Source organism: Alosa sapidissima, chromosome 6 (assembly GCF_018492685.1).
Source record: "Alosa sapidissima isolate fAloSap1 chromosome 6, fAloSap1.pri, whole genome shotgun sequence".
Taxonomy (NCBI): Eukaryota; Metazoa; Chordata; class Actinopteri; order Clupeiformes; family Clupeidae; genus Alosa; species Alosa sapidissima.
Window position 1 is genome coordinate 32,194,858 of NC_055962.1, and position 17,500 is coordinate 32,212,357.

At 44.0% G+C, this 17,500-nt stretch overlaps 1 protein-coding gene across 1 annotated transcript in view; it reads right to left on the bottom strand.

The window, feature by feature from the left end:
• LOC121711189 (intersectin-2-like) overlaps positions 1-17,500 on the bottom strand; it is a 37,373-nt gene that overhangs the window by 11,998 nt on the left and 7,875 nt on the right. Inside the window, exon 2 of the mRNA XM_042094551.1 lies at positions 4,514-4,596. Coding sequence (XP_041950485.1) covers positions 4,514-4,520 — 7 coding nt within the window. The 5' untranslated portion in view covers positions 4,521-4,596. The remainder of the gene's footprint in view (positions 1-4,513; positions 4,597-17,500) is intronic.

The following is a 17,500-nucleotide window of genomic DNA, read 5'->3' on the forward strand; positions in this document are numbered from 1 at the left end:
AGTTCTTCTGCCTTTGCCAGTGTGTGGGGCTGTGCGTCTACTCTCCAAAACAACACCACAGAAAAGTCCCTCTGATACACACACGGAGAGGGATCTAGTTCCGGAATCAGAACATCAGAGGCAACGCGACCATGGCAACAGGGAGGGTCACCGTGGGAACCAGAGGGTCTCTAGGCGAAGGCTATTTAGGTGTTTCCCCTGAGACAGGTCCGAACCCCTTGACAGTTGAACACAAGAGCAGAGCAGACTTGTTAAAGTGGCAGGTTTTCAGTTTGGAAGTGACTTCACACAGATGGCAGAGAGGAATCCGTTTCCCTTTTTCAACACAGTAAAATGAAGACATCCAAACAGGAGCTAGCAGACAGCCATTTCCACTACATCAGTTCTCTGCCAAGCTAAAACAAATAGAGCTTCAATTTTGAAGACTCCCAGTGCAAGCAGCATTTTACTGTAATACTTAAGCCTGTGTGAAAAAATAAAAAAGTCTTCTCTGCTTTGCATAAGGTATGAAGATAAAATATTTAAAAAAAAGGGAAGGAAGGTGCCGCACACTCAGAGTAAATGAAAAGAAATGTTTAATAGGCGATAACGTTTCGGCCTACAAGGCCATCAGATCGCATGTAGTGCATTCAGACAAAAAAAGACTTAGCTTAGCTTAGGCTTAGACTCATTGATTAGAATATGATAAAATATGACATCAATCCCCACTCCACTTGGGGTTGCAACAAAGCTAAAGTGGATGTATCATAACTATAGCATGCTACATTCAAATTACCAATCTAATCTACTAATCCACTTTTTTCAGATAGTGTGACACATCTGATTCTATCATTACACTATGGACAGTCATATGGAATCTGACTTTTTTTTTCATTTTGATTTGGGACACTTCCATATGTGGTCCTAAATCAAATACAGGTCTGATTATTGCAGATTTCTCCCACTGCTAAGGAATCTAATCTTTACTTTGCTTGTTCTTATCAGTGTTTCCCATACACTGACTTATTTGTGGCGGGCCACTACAATATCAACATTGACCACCACACAATGATTTTCTATGCTGTACTATTTACATTGGATGAAATCCTTTCATTGTATAACTATGTGCACCTTTGCACAGCTTCAAAACCATTGGATTCAACGGTAGTAACTCTCTCTTCCCCCCCCCCCCCATCACCACCACAAACAGAACTCAATTCTGTGGGAAACACGGTCTTATCATCAGCTAGTGCTGTTGTTTACCTATAAACATAGCAGCTGGGTAGCAATCCAAACACACTCAGATACACAAAAACAAAAACATTGCAGGCGCTATTTGTCTGTGTGTATACATGTACATATCTTTCTTTGGCCAAAAGGGTAGTGGTCACAGATTGATCCTGTAATTTGTTCTGCACAGCTTTGGGTTTGCAACTTCAAACACTAATTGACAGAGCTGCTTCAAAGCAGATCCAGTCAGACTGGGCCCCCGCCAAGGCCTCTAAACCCATCATTTCAGCCCCCGTTGCCAGATAATGTCTGTTCCTCAAGGAAACTGTTTGAGGGGATTCTGGATTTGTACTGGCAACCAGGTCTCAACATCAGAGAGAGGCAAGGCAAAGAGGATTAATGGACTGAGACACACAAACACAATACATGCCCCTCACACACACACTCACACACACACTACATGCCCACTCAGCACGCATGCACACACGCATGCACAGCACGGCACGGCACGGCACGGCACGGCAAGCACACACACACTACCTGCCCACTCAGTACACACATACACACAAACAAACACACTACATGCCCAATCAGCACACACACACACAGACACGCACACACACACACACACACACGCATTACATACAAAATGCATGCACAGTAAAAACAAAACACATCTCTGTCAAACTGACAAAACACATATACACATTTTCAAGGACAGTTGCCATCGCTCACACACACACACACACACACACACACACTTGCCTATTTGCACTGTGGTGTCCCAAACTGACAAGTTTATAATCATGTTACATTTTCAATCCTGCAGGTCTTTTTCATCTCCAGAAGGCCAGACAGTCCAAGAGTGGCAACACTGAGAACATCAAACTCACAGGCCCTTTCAATCTCCTCCGTTATAAAAAATCAATATTTCATTACACCATCACAGGGCAAGAAATAATCTTTTCAGGAAAAAAAAAAGATCACAAGCTTTGCTCTTTTCACTCCAGGGCAGACATCAAAACTAGACACTAACCTCTGGTACAACTGCAATGCTAACGCTAAACTAACCACCAGTAGGCCTACATCTGCCAACACTAACTTCCAGTAGAACTGCCAACACTAGACACTAATGCTATGCTAACCTCCAGTAGGCCTACAACTGCCAATACTAACGCTACACTAACTTCCAGTAGAACTGCCAACACTAGATGCTAATGCTATGCTAACCTCCAGTAGGCCTACAACTGCCAATACTAACGCTACACTAACTTCCAGGAGAACTGCCAACACTAGACACTAATGCTATGCTAACCTCCAGTAGGCCTACAACTGCCAATGCTAACATTATACTAACTTCTAGTAGAACTGACAATACTAGACGCTAATGCTACACTAACCTCCAGTACAACTGCCAACACTCGACACTTGGCTAACCTCTGGAGAATTCTCAGCTAATGTTCTGGCAGGTAATTCCCCCACCCTGAATAATGGTATTGCCTAATAACCGAGGAGACACAGCACTCAAAAAATCCTCCATCGAAATGCATGGGGTTAGTTTGTAACGCCAATATGGCCGTTGTCTACACATATCCCACCCCTTCCACGCCAAAACGTCGACATGTGTATACATCAGTGTTTTTCAACCACTGTGCCGGGGCACACTAGTGTGCCGTGAGAGATCATCAGGTGTGCCGCAGAAAATTACCCAAATGCCACTCACTGGTCCAGAAAAGCAACTGTTGCATCAAAGAATTTATAACCACATGCTCTCATTGATTGTATGATTGCACTATTTGTGGTATGCAGGCATTGTACAACGGGGTCCCCATATCCAGTATTCACAGAATCATCACATATCCAGTTCATAACAACAATTAAATTATATATGGTCACCTACAAATGAAACAGAGGGCGCTTGTTTTATTGAGCAGGTCTTGCATAGAAGCCATAATAAGGCCATATCTGTGTATTATTTGAAATTTTAGGCTATGGTATGTTTATTTTTTCTTCACACAGGATGTTAGTGTGCCATGGGACATTTTAAGTGTCAAAAGTGTGCCGTGGCACAAAAAAGGTTGAAAAACACTGGTATACATTGAGACAATCATGTGGTGCGATGTGACTACATTGAGCCAATTATGTGCTGTGTTGTGCAGACATCGTGCCAATCATGTGTTGTGAACTCGCCGCTGGAGCACGGTTGGTGTCGTGAAGCCTTGTGCACGTGCATTTCTGCCTAATAGGATGCTCGATGAGTACCCAAAAAGCGTTGCAATATGGCCGCCGAGTGGAGGGACTTGCCTAAAAGGACTTTGCTGTAGTTCAACTGGTAGAGGAAAGAGCTAGGGCCAGGGCCAGCTCATGGGGTCAAATACATTCAGGAAAATCATTCAGTGCAACAAAACATAACTGATATCAATGTGAAAGGCAGCTTAAATCCCGCCATAGTTTCCATAAGTAGAACCCCATTAATAAAGGGATCTGTTGTGTAAAACATAAGAGCTAAACTATTCTTAAAACAAGATCTTTAAAAAAGCCCTACAGGCAATCCACAAGAACCTGTCATCAGTAGGGTCTAGGAAGACCCACAGGCTATTAGAAGACCCATGTTAGGAGTATCAGGATTAGAAAAAGCAAGATGTGCAAAAACATCTCAATGATTAGCATAGCTTTGCGCAGTGGAGGCTATTTGGCTGCGGAAGGAATCCAATGATAGTGTCTGAGCAGAGCCTTCACTGAGGAAGCAGCCACATCACTGACCGACATAAGACCACAGAATACCAGAGCAGTGTTTCTCTCTCTCTCTCTCTCTCTCTCTCTCTCTCTCTCTAATTCAAATTGCCAAAGTGTTGCCAAAGCTAGTGTTACAAATAACACATCAGTGTCACAAAATAAAGAAAATAGAGATACTGCATCTCTCGCTCTCTCTCTCTCTTTCTCTTTCACACTCACTCATTCCATGTCTCTTTCACTCACTGACAATCTCATTTCATCTTCTCTTCAGTTCTCGCTCACACATTCTATCTCTCTTTACCAACTTCGATCTCCTCTTTCTCATTCTACACACTTTTTGAAACGCTCTGTTTTCTTTGCCTTCTCTCTCTCTCTTCATCTCTTCCTCTTTTTCTATGAGGAGGATCACACTCTTTTTTTCATCTCTCACTTTCTGTTAGCTATACATGCCTTAGCCACATCACTAAGCCTATGTATTTCAACGCTCTCTCTCTCTCTCTCACACACATACACACACACACACACACACACACACACATGCACACAGAGGAAGGAACTGTGTTCTTACCATTCATGGTTGCAGGTGGGATAGCGGATGGGTTGGGAGTGGGGGTAGGGGTTCCACTGCCCAGCTGGCTAGCTAATGGTCATCTGCAGTAGAGTGAGAGAGAGAGAGAATCCTCTTAGTATACCATCAGTGAAAGTAGAGAGAGAGAGAGAGAGAGAGAAAGAGAGAGAGAGAGAAGTAGGGAGAGACAGATACAGACAGACAAACAAAGACAAACTAAGAGAGCTCACAGAGAACTGAGTCACAAGGACAGAAGCAGAGCAGTGTGTCTTTGCACTCACCAACCGACCAACCAACCGACCAACCAACCAACCGACCACACTCGCTCCTTCCTCTCTCTACTCTCCATCACTTGTTCACTTTGGTTTCAAATACACACACACACATTTTATAAAGAAAGTGGTGCAGAGCATAAGGACACACCCACGCGCACAACAAACAGACACACATAGGCGCGCGCACACACACACATACAAACACATAGGCGTGCGCGCACACACACACACATACACACTTTAATTGGAAACTGATTGGGGTGCTTCATCTTTGTCTAAATGCACTCTAGGGAGAAAGAGAGTGAGAAAAAAAGAGGGTGATAGAGGAAAGGTGTGAAGCAGAGAGAGAAAAAGATAGAGAGAAAGAGAGAGGGGGGGGCATTCATCATATCTGCCAAACCCTCGTCCTTCACAGTGAAATATGTTGCTCGCCAGAATGCCTCCCTCCCTCTGTGAATCACTCGTTCACCCCCCAGCAGCCTTCGCTCTCTACTCCGCTCCTGTCCTCTCTCAAAGCCACTTCCTGCCCGACACACACACATATTTGTTTCCAGATAAAGAAAAGAAACACATTCTCATCAGGAAGTCTCCACACACTTTTGCTTCCCTGACTGACAGCTACCTGTTCTCTTTCTCTCTCTTTCTCTCTCTCTCTCTCACACATACACACAAGATAACATAATCTGTGTATATCTGCTGCACCCCCCACACACACACACACACACACACACACACACACACCTACACACCAGAGTAATGAGTGTAGGAGTCAAGGAAACCACAGGAAGTTACATCATAACAAAGTTACATCAGAAGACTGCTTACAGAGACAGAGAAGTCTTCTGCGACACAGAGACTTTTGTCACATTCGTCAGAGAAAGCAACTCTGACTTGCAATTGCAATGTGTTTTTTGGGCCTTTGCAAGATGCTGGTCTGGTCTGACCAAAAAAATTCCAATCAAGCAAAGGTACACACACCTGCAGCGGTCTCATCTGGACCCAACCGGGCACCAGACACTATAAGGTGCTCCAAGGGAAACTCTGTCTAGACCAAAATGGTTGCTTTCTGCTGAAAACCGGACTTTTTTTTTCTTTCTGCAGGAGGCTCTACTTATAAGTGTCTCCCAGAGGAATAAGGCAGTTCTCAGTTTCTTAACAAACTTCTCTCAGGTGTGCCGCACTGACACGGCCAAGCACTGACTCACAATGTGTAGCCCCTGCAGGTTTCCACAAAGAATTCACTTACTGACAAAAAGTTAAATGGCACAAGCTGATATCAACCCAGTTTATTCAGCCACTAATAAAGATACAGGGATAGCACATAGAAGCATCATAGCTACACTGACTATGGCATCAAAGAGCTATTGCAAGGTATGTCTGCAAATACATCTCAATTTATCACTTCCTGTCCAAGGAGGCTGCAACAACTGTCCTCCTCAGCAATGTCCACTTCCATTCTCTCTCCGTCCAAACCACAAAGTGGCCGTCCTCCTGCCCCCTATGCTAAATAAAATAGAATAAATATGGCTTGATGGGTCAGCGGATGGGGAGATTTGAGCTGCCTGACCGGAGGCCAAGAGGAAGAGACTAAGTGCAGAGCGCAGCACAAACACGGGTCCCGCTGGTGATCGATCAGAGGCTGAGGGAGGGAGGCACACGGATGGCCGGATGTTTTGACTGGGCACCAGGGCTACAGAGGGGCAGCGGCTGAGAGAGTCCAGATGAGGAGAGTGGACAAATGGCAGACACAGGCAACACCTACATGTAGGCACAGACATAGAACAGGTTCCAGACAAGGCAACACCTAGGCACAGACATAGAACAGGTTCCTCCAGGCAAGGCAACATTCGGGCACAGACACACACACACACACACACACACACACACACACACACACACACATCATCCTCAAGCAGGCTTACATGGGTTGTGAATATTCAGATGAGTCTGTTCATTGTGTGTGTGCATGTGTGTATGTGTGTGTGTGCGTGTGCGTGTGCGTGTGCGTGTGCGTGTGCGTGTGCGTGTGCGTGTGCGTGTGCGTGTGCGCGTGCGTGTGCGCGTGCGCGTGTGAGGGAGGCAAATGTCCAGACAGAGACATACTCAAGCATGCTTTGTGGAGCTGTGAATATGCAGATGTGTCTGCTTTGTGCATGAGATGTGAGTCTAAGGTCTGTGTCTCCCACATATACAGTAAGATGCATGTTTCTGTATGTGTGTGTATGTGTGTGTGTGTGTGTGTGTGTGTGTGTCACTGTCAACATTCAATCACTGAGGAAGATAAGGTAATTTTATTATAGCGTTAAAAATCTTTTATTTCAGTGAGCATGCTTGTGTGCGGCCTCACCAAGTCTATTGTTTGTTTACTGTTCATTCTCTCTATCTCTACATCGGTTTCAGTACTAGGACACGGAACAAGAGTTCCATTACCCCGAGCACCTGGCTGAGGGAATGATTGCAGGGCTTGAGAGAGAATTTCTGCTGCAGATGTCTCTCTCTCTCTCTCTCTCTCTCTCTCCTCTCTCTCTCATTTCTCTCTCTCTCTCTCTCTCTCTCTGACTAAAGCCACATCACAGCAGCCATCTCTAGACAGGGATGACTGTGTTCCTTTGACATATTTGCCAAATCGTTTTGATAACAGAAAAAAAACAAACAAGCAGAACAGCAGTCAGGTTTTCCTGTGCTTTGAAGAGTCTGGTCACGCCTCGTTTTCTCCAGCGAGATGACGCATCAGAAGAGGATGACAAGAGAGAGGGAGAGAAGAAGAGAAGAGGAGAGAGATAAAAGAGAGGGAAAATAGAGGGCGATACACAGAGAGGTGGAAAAAAAGGCAGTCAGAGAGATACGGGAGAAAAGAGAGAATCAGAGAGGGTGAAAGAAATCAGGTGGAAGGAGAGAAACTGACAAAGCACTGCAGAAAACAAAGAGTTGGAAACATAGACTGCAAGAGAGATAGAAACTACGGCAACATCCACTTGTTCCATTTGTCGTTGTTAGTTACGTTTGCGCCTCTCATCTATACTACTTCAGCGTTTTCAAGCTTCTGAAATGGAATGATTTAAAAATGCTGTCTAGCCCCATGTTCATTTGAAAATTCCGGCTTCGCATTTTAATGTGGACAACTAAACCTGCAAACATCTGAACATGATGAAATAGAACCCCCATGTTCACTTCCTGATTGGACCTTGTCAGTCCGAAGTTTCTTGACTCTCCATGACTCACTTCGACCACTACGAGCCTGCCAGAGGGGAATTCTGCATTTTAAAATGCTGGCAATTGCATGAATGGTCATGGAATCTGTGCAAATGATCATGTGATCTGTGCTTCAGGTGATCCCCCCCCCCCCCTCAAGATTTCGGAATTAACAAAGTTTTAAAATTAAAAGGAAAAAATGGAATACTGTGGATGTAGCCAAAGCAGAGAGGGTGTGTGTGTGTGTGTGTGTGTGTGTGTGTGTGTGTGTGTGTGCACAAATCCTTTGGGCTCCTCTCCAGCCATTAATGCATCACTTGAGGCCTGCAGAAGTCTAAAATGAGAGGAGAGAAGCAGAGAGGAGAGAGGAAGGGGGGGTATCCAACCCTATAGATGTGAAGTGTGTCTGAGTTTCTGCCAGCTTGCCTGAGCTATTAACCGCTGGAGCGCAAAATGGAGTTTCAAAATCAGATACCACCAGACTCACAAAAATTTCTGCTCTGTGCTTTTCGGAGAGAGAGAGGGAGAGGGAGAGGGAGAGAGAGAGTGTGTATTCCTAGAAGGTTCGGGTTTTCATTACATCTTAATCTCACCCTCATATCGGCTGTGTGTGTGTGTGTGTGTGTGTGTGTGTGTGTGTGTGTGTGTGGGTGGATGTGTGTGTGTGTGTGTGTGTGTGTGTGTGTGTGTGTGTGTGTGTGTGGGTGGATGTGTGTGTGTGTGTGTGTGGGTGTGTGTGTGTGTGCGTGGGTGGATGTGTGTGTGTGGATGTGTGTGTGTGTGTGTGTGTGTGTGTGCGCGTGTGTGCATGTGCGTGTGTGCATTCACAACATGTACAGAAACAGAGACATACACACACACACACACACACACACATATTTCACTGCATAGTCATTTGCATTTCATTAAAGGGTGGCTTGAGACGTTTACAGATGCGGTTGGCTGCGTGACAGGGGAATGTTTGTGTGTACATCTGAGTGTGTCCGTACACACAAACAGGTGCCGCTGAATGAGTGTCTATGTGAGGGTCTGTGTCAGAACAACAATTCTCCTGTGGACTTCCCGTAGTTCTGGAGCAAGGGGAAGTGGCTGAGATATAATCCCAGCCTGCCAAGTGAAAGGGAAGAGAGTCAGCCTCGGAGAAAGGAGGATCAGTGTGTTGGAGATTGGCCATCATCCAAGACTTGCTCACGGACAGCCAGAGTCCAACCTCTGATACTTTGAGAATCAACGAGAAGGAAAAGGAGTACTACAGAGATGATCCAGGCTCACCTTATTCCTGTCAAACATAGACACACAACGACATTGCACAGCTGTGTGTAACTCAAACCCAGTCATAAACCGTACTGAAAGAGACAAGGCATCTGGACCAGAGAGGAACACAGGAGCTTAGCGTCACTACTGCTGCTGATGGAAATGAGCAGGAGAGCAGGAGCAGGAGAAACAACACACACACAAACAAACAAAACAAAACACACACAGACACACACACACACACAAACAAACAAACACACAAAAAAACAAACACAAACAAACAATCAAACAAATAAACACACAAACAAACAAACAAACCATTTGAATCTACTAAACTAAACTGATCACTGGGACTGACCTCAATAATGACCAAATAATATTTAACATTCATAGGTCATTCCGTTAGCCTGGGTGCCATTCCGAACTTAGTCCCGCCCCACGGGAAGTTCGGTCTGGCATTGCTCCATTGTGGGGCAAGTATGCTCGCCCTAAATCAGGCGGACCAATCAAATCAGGCTTTACCCCATATGGAAAATTCATATTATTTAATGAGTTTGTATCACTGAAAACGATTATTTCTGAAAACTTTGGCCAAATTTGAGATGTGCGAAAACTGGTGGTTTCACTTTCATCAAGGGAAAACAGCGCTGTTGCATTGCGACATGTTCCCTCGTTCGTTTGAAATCTCTGATTGACCACCTGTTCGAGGGATTTGCGACAGCCTTTCCCAGCTGTTTAACATGTTTGTAGCATATCACTGTTCAACAGAATTATTTTAAAAACGGAGGGGATATAGGAGCAGAAGGATGGTTCGTGTGTTTTCTTCCTACACCTCACGGTAAGCTATTTTGTTGCTCTGATTGGTTAGGTCTATCCAATTGAGTGCAGAGGCATTCCCCCCCTGTATCGGTTGAAGCACGCCCCATAATTACGTCCCAATGGAGCAGTACCAGACTCATATTCTGACTAGAATTTGAGTATGACAACGTCAGGCTATCATTCCGTATCAAAACCTGCAAAATGTTTTTGCTCATGTTTTCACTTTCTTTGCCTGGATCTTTTACTCTAAAAAGGCCTTATCTTGGGAGCCATGTTTGGACATTGATGTCTCTTGACAAAAAATATTATTCCTAGCCTGCCCAAACTTTGTAGGGTGCACAACAAACATATTCACTGTATGACTCAAACATTAGAAGTTGGTATACATGCCCAATGCTTTCATACAAGGCCCTATATTCTGAACAAAGAGCAAAAAAAGTAATATTTGAGGGTATTATAAACTCATTTTATATATATCCATCAATCAGTATTTTGTCAGCAAATACAATATTTTAATGTTGTGCCAATGTCTGAGGTGTCACCAGCATATGATCATGGAAAAACTAAGGATAAAACTACTGTAGGTACTGAGGTAATTTTCATAGGACAAAAATGGGACGTGGGGTAGGTAGTATGCTGTTCATTTGACTTCATCTCCTCCAAACCTGGCTCTCAACACCAAGAAGACCAAAGAGCTCATTGTGGACTTCAGGAAGTTTAAAGCTAAAGGTAGAACGTGTCACCTGCTTCAAATTTCTGGGTGTCCAGATCTGAGGACCTTTCTTGGACCCTCAACACCTCTACCCTGATCAAGAAGGCTGACCAGCGTCTCTTCTTCCTGACGAGACTAAAGAAGGTCCACCCGTCTCTTCAGATCCTGGTGAACTTCAGCCGCTGCACCATCAAGAGCATCCTCACCAACTATGTCACAGTATGGTATGGCAACTGCTCTACGACCAGAAAGCACTGCAGAGGATGGTGAAAACTGCCCAACGCATCACCGGTTCCTCACTCCCCTCCATCGAGGCCATCCAGGGCAAACAATGCTTGTGTAAGGTGCGCAGCATCATCAAAGACTGTTCTCTCCCCAACCACAGACTGTTCACCCTACTCCCCTCCGGGAGGCATTACAGGTCTCTCCACACCCAAACCAGCAGGTTCAGAGGAAGCTTCATCCCTGCGACTGTCACTCTACTGAACTCCCAACTAAATTGTATCTAATCTAATAGGAAACTTAAAAATTGATATGGGAATAGTTAAATGATTAATCATTAAGTGTACAATGTTGTACCATGTTTCCTTCATAGATACACTTATTCTAGGAACTCTATCTTGTTCCTATATAATCACATGATACAACATTGACACTTTGTACTGTAAATGTCCATACATTAAACCAGGGGTCGCCAACCTTTTATGTACCATGGACTGGTTTGATTCCCATTTTGTTTTTCACGGACCGGTGAGGGGGTGACCAGTGACCTGCAACCAACCAACTTGGGATAGCGTACCAGGGTGACCCATTCACCCTCTCTAACAACTGTGCCTCAATATCCTCTGACATATCAATTCGCCTATGGACAGTGCTTGCAGAGAGCGGTACCTGAGCTATTATGGATGGATGGATGGATGGATGGATGGATGGATGGATGGATGGATACTTTATTGATCCCCAGGGGAAATTCAAGGTCTCAGCAGCATACAGACAACACAAACACATTATTTAACAGCAGAAAGAGTAATTAAAGTATATAATATAAAAACACAACAAAGCAATAAGGACATTAGAAGATAAAGAATATGCTAAATATACTAAAATACAAATTATACTAACTAACACTTAATCTAAATCAATTCTAAAAACAGTATCCACAGTGGTGGTGATTAATCAATCAGAGGCGCTTGCAATGACTGAGGCTAAAATACAAATTATACTAACTAACACTTAATATACACTAACACTTTGTATTTTAATATAAATTATATACTAAAATACAAATTATACTAACTAACACTTAATCTAAATCAATTCTAAAAACAGTATCCACAGTGGTGGTGATTAATCAATCAGAGGCGCTTGCAATGACTGAGGCTAAAATACAAATTATACTAACTAACACTTAATATACACGAACACTTTGTATTTTAATATAAATTATATACTAAAATACAAATTATACGAACTAACACTTAATCTAAATCAATTCTAAAAACAGTATCCACAGTGGTGGTGATTAATCAATCAGAGGCGCTTGCAATGACTGAGGCAGGGACTGAGTCTGTGATTCTCTGTGCATAGTAAGGTAAGGTAAGGTGCTCTGTGTGAATGAGTGTCATGGTGATAGTGCAAATGAGTAAGTCCAACAGTGCAACAATGCAGAAATAAAGTAAAGTAAAGTCTATATATTTAACTATTTTAAGAAAAGGTATAAGTGTGGCCACAGTTCGGCTGTGGCATGGAGGGAGGGGTTATGCATATGTGCTAATGTGCTAATATACAGTAGCACGCAAACAGTGAGGCAGAAAGACAGTGGTAAAAGTGGCTAGTGGACAGACAGTATCCAAACATGAAGGGGGTGAAGAGGCAGACAGACTATGCAGAGAAGTATATATCTCCTCTTCCCTTAAGTGAAGCATTGAACAGTTCAATGGCCCTGGGGACAAATGACTTTCTCAGTCTGTCTGTTGTGCAAGGCAGTGAGCGAAGTCTCCAGCTGATCAGGCTCTTCTGCTTAACAATAGTGCTGTGGAGTGGGTGACACTCATTGTCCAAGATGTTGATCAGTTTGTTCAGGGTCCTTTTGTCAGATAGTGAAGTGATGCACTCCAGTTCAGCTCCCACTACAGAGTCAGCTTTCCTTACCAGCCTGTCAATTCACCCCACATCCTTCTTCCTTGTGCTTCCTCCCCAACATACTACTGCATAGAAGAGAACGCTGGCAACAACAGACTGGTAGAACATCCTGAGGAGCTTGCTGCACACATTGAAGGACTGCAGCCTCCTCAGGAAGTACAGCCTTTGCCCTTTCTTGTAGAGTGCATCAGTGTTGGCTGACCAGTCCAGTTTATTGTCCAGGTGGAGACCCAGATACTTGTAGGTGCTAACCACCTCCACATTGACCCCATCAATGTGGACTGGTAGCAGAGTGGGCTTAGACCTGCGGAAATCCACCACCATCTCCTTGGTCATTGAAGTGTTGAGTTGAAGATGATTGAGTTTGCACCATTGCACAAAGTCCTCCACCAGGCTCCTGTACTCCTCCTCCTGCCCGTTCCTGATACACCCCACAATTGCAGTATCATCAGAAAACTTCTGCATGTGGCATGACTCAGTGTTGTAGCAGAAGTCAGATGTGTACAGGGTGAACAGGACTGGAGAGAGCACAGTTCCCTGTGGCGCTCCGGTACTGCTGATCACAGTGTCAGAGAGACAGTTCTTCAGTCTGACGAACTGTGGTCGCTCGGTCAGGTAATCTGTAATCCAGGTTACCAGGTGAGCGTCCACACCCATCTGCAAGAGCTTGTCTCCCAATCTGAGGGGTTGGATGGTGTTAAAAGCACTTGAGAAATCAAAGAACATGATTCTTACAGCACTTTTCCCCTTGTCTAGGTGGGAATGTGTCCTGTGTAGAAGATAAGTGATGGCATCGTCCACGCCCACTTTCTCCTGGTATGCAAACTGTAACGGGTCTAGTGCATGGCGTACCTGGGGTCTGAGCATACCTAAGACCAGTCGCTCCATTGTCTTCATCACATGTGATGTAAGAGCGACAGGTCTGTAGTCATTAAGCTCACTAGGGTGTGGCTTCTTAGGGACAGGGGTAAGACATGATGTCTTCCAGTGTTGGAACTTGTCCAAGGCGTAGGCTCAAATTGAAGATGTGCTTCAGTGGCTCCCCCAGTTCAGCAGCACAGGCCTTGAGTAGCCTTGGACACAGTCTGTCAGGCCCTGCTGCTTTATTGCTGCGCAATTTCTTTAGTTAGACTGTCACTTGATCTGTTGTAATGGTGAGGGGTGTAAGGGGAGGGGAGGGGGAGGGGTGCATCTGGGATCTGTGGGGCCGTGCACACGACGCCGGTTTTTGTGAAACCGGTGAGGTTTTGTTAACGGTTACGCCTTGCATGTACACGACGCCGGCAGTTTAGGAGACTGAAACCGATAGCTTTTGAAACCGGCTTCCGAAGTGGGAACTTTTGAAACCGCCGGCTAACTTTCGCCGTGTAGACACCTGTAGGTGCGAAGCCGGCAACTTTATGACGACATAGCCCCACCTCTCAAGCGGTAAGAGAAAATCCACCCGGCGGTGTGGTGTAAACGGCCTCTGTGTGTCTGATGGCTGTTGACTGAGGTCGTTGTCACCTCATTGTTCGTGATCGCCATGTGGGGGAGGGGTGCAAAATCCAGTGATGGTGGGGGTACGATAGCCTGTGATGATGGAGGTGAGTGTTGCACTGGTATTGAGGGGGTGTGGGGGAGTTCATTGCACATGCCTTTACCAGCAGGCAGAATTAACTCTTCCCCAATAGTAAAGGGCTTCTTAGATTTAGCAATCCGACTAGCCACTATGAGGCTTTTAGCGCAGCCACGTTCACTGATGTGGTTGCTTTACGCACTAGTTTTTTGTCCTTCTTGCTCGCGTTTCTTACGCTCAAAGAACTCAAGGGGTTTGTCTTTAAGTGTAGGATGCTTGGACTCTAGATGTCGAAATAGCTTTGATGGTTTCATTGCTTCGTTTGACAAATACCACACATAAAGGACTTGGTGCATGCGAGTCACCGGTCTCTGCGAAACCATATTTTAAATATGACTCGTCATATTTCATATTGAATGACCCCTTCTTTTTCTTTGAATTAAATTGAGTTTATTTAGTTTGCATGCATTTTTTTAAACTCTTGTCGTAGGCTACGGCCCGGTTAGGAATGGGCCCGGTGGTTCCTACTAGCTATACCACACAATGTGATTTGGACTTGGACACTGTTTTGCCAGTGTTCCGTTTTCTTTCATTTTGGACACCTCATACATTGAGTGACAGAACACCCTGATTCGTCATACTATATTTACATATTTGGTATTGTTGGATTCAGTACAACCCCACCTTTCCCATAAGCCATCATATGTGTTGCTATGATAATCCCTGGTAAAGCAGCTACAAAGTAAATGAAAACATTCTGCATAGACATTAATTTTTTGCATGTCCGCTTATTTTAGGTGTATGTTTACATGTCTCTATTTATTCCATACATCAAGATATTCACATCCAGTCTTTTCTAGTAGGTAAAGCAACTTCCTGACTATAAACATGCCACGTTTCAAAGCTCTCAGAGCTTGTGTGATTGATCTGCACTAATTTATATGCCTTAATTCCAATATGGACAGGCTATAGTTTAGTTCTTTTTTGGTTTTGGGGTGTATAACAATATCTGTTAGTTTAACAATCTTAGCAGTAAAATATTTTTAGCTAAGAATCCATTTCATATATGGAAGACCTTAGAGATGAGGAAAAACATTGTTGGGTTTAGTTCTACCTCCGGTAAGGGTATCTCTAAAGCCCTTTCTGACCATTTGTCACTAGCCTACAACCCATTTTACTCTTTTGGAAATTATGAAAAAATGCAACCTTCCCTTGTTTCATCTTTTATGTTGTCATGCCCATTAAATACGGAGAACTCAAATATTAGCACACCTTTAATACAAATACTGTGTTTGAAGAAAATATAATGATTGATTCCACATGTGTCCAAAAAAACCCCAATATGACTCCATTTACACTTTGCTTTGAGCATGGCATACAAACTTCTAATGGTTCAGTCAGACTGAGAACATGTTTGTCTTCCCCCCTGGGATAATGCCAAATCATGCCCAACATTGCTTCTCAGACAATGTGTTTTTCAGGCTGTTTTAACTAATATCAAGGGCTAAAATATATATATATATATATATATATATATATATATATATATATATATATATATATATATATATATCATATAAATATTTTACAGGCCTTGGTTTTCTCAATCATGTTATAGACAGGTTGAACCAAATCTGAGATGGTGCAGCAACAACCTTAACTGATTTGACATGGAATGACCTCATGACAATAACAATAGTCCAGAAAGTCTTGCAAAAATTGAGTGACTAGGGACATCATTACTGAGAAAGAGGATTCTAAACTGATACCATCTCAGCCGCATATACTGTAATCTCATAGTCTCATATGCACCAAAGTGTTCAGCACACCCACTGCTGTCCTACATCTGATTTACCACAGTTGTTTGGTGGCCAAAAAGCACTCAGTCCCTGTGGCTACAGGGTGAACTGACTGACCCCTGCCGCAGGTCACAGTAGCACAGCAATTAGCGTGATGCTAACTCTCAGCCGTGGGAACATGGTGTGACTGAGCGCACCGCTACTGTATCACTGTGGCCTACTTGTTTGTGGGGCCCTGGATTCTAGTCCCCAGTGGTCAGACAGCTGTGCTGTCCAAACCCATGGTGTTTGACGAGGGACTGCGGGAGGTGTATGTATGCAAAGGAGATGTCGTCTGCATTCAGGTTGAAGTGCTAGAGGCCTGGAGGTCAGCCAGGGGGAAGCTGTAGTGTGGACTCACAGCATCTGGAGAGAGCTGTTGCCACACATCACGGAAATCCACTATACACACAGAGGCACATACTATAAAAGATAAAAAATAAAATCTCCATCTGACCGCAGACACTTCTCAGTACATCTCAGCAAGTACATTTCTATAAGTGGACTACTGTATTTTCCAGTGTGTGTGTGTGTGTGTGTGTGTGTGTGTGTGTGTGTGTGTGTGTGTGTGTGTGTGTGTGTGTGTGTGTGTGTGTGTGAGTGACAGAGAGAGAGTCTCACTGTGTGCATAGTGTATTATGGATCTAATATCAATTCTTTCTCTGAGAGTGCGGATGCAATTACAGAGAGTAATGAAGCTTAGCTATGAGGCAGAAAGAATATCTAAAGCCAAACAAACACACTTCTCTCACACACACACACACACACACACACACACACACACACACACGAGAGCACACAGCACCATTGAGGCAGTAAATGAAGTTCAGGGAAAGGGGATGAAATTGTAAAAAAAAAACATGATTAAGGGATTCAAGAGAAGTAAGACGGAAAAGTGTATCTGGATCTTGAAAGCCAAGGGCTGTGTCTCAAAACGCACACTTCCATCAGTACACTGCTAGTTTGCACTGAGCGCTTCGCTTACTTACGTTGTTCCCACCTTTAGATGGTTAGTATTGTCCCAATATCTGCACTATATACTTAAAGGTGCTCTAAGTGATGCCACATTTTTTAGGCTAAAACATTTTATGTCACTTACTGCAAGCATCACCTAACCAACTGCTAACTTTCTGTGTCCTGAATACACTGTACACTGACAGCCCAGGCTCCAAAAATGGCAACAAAAACAACCTGGGC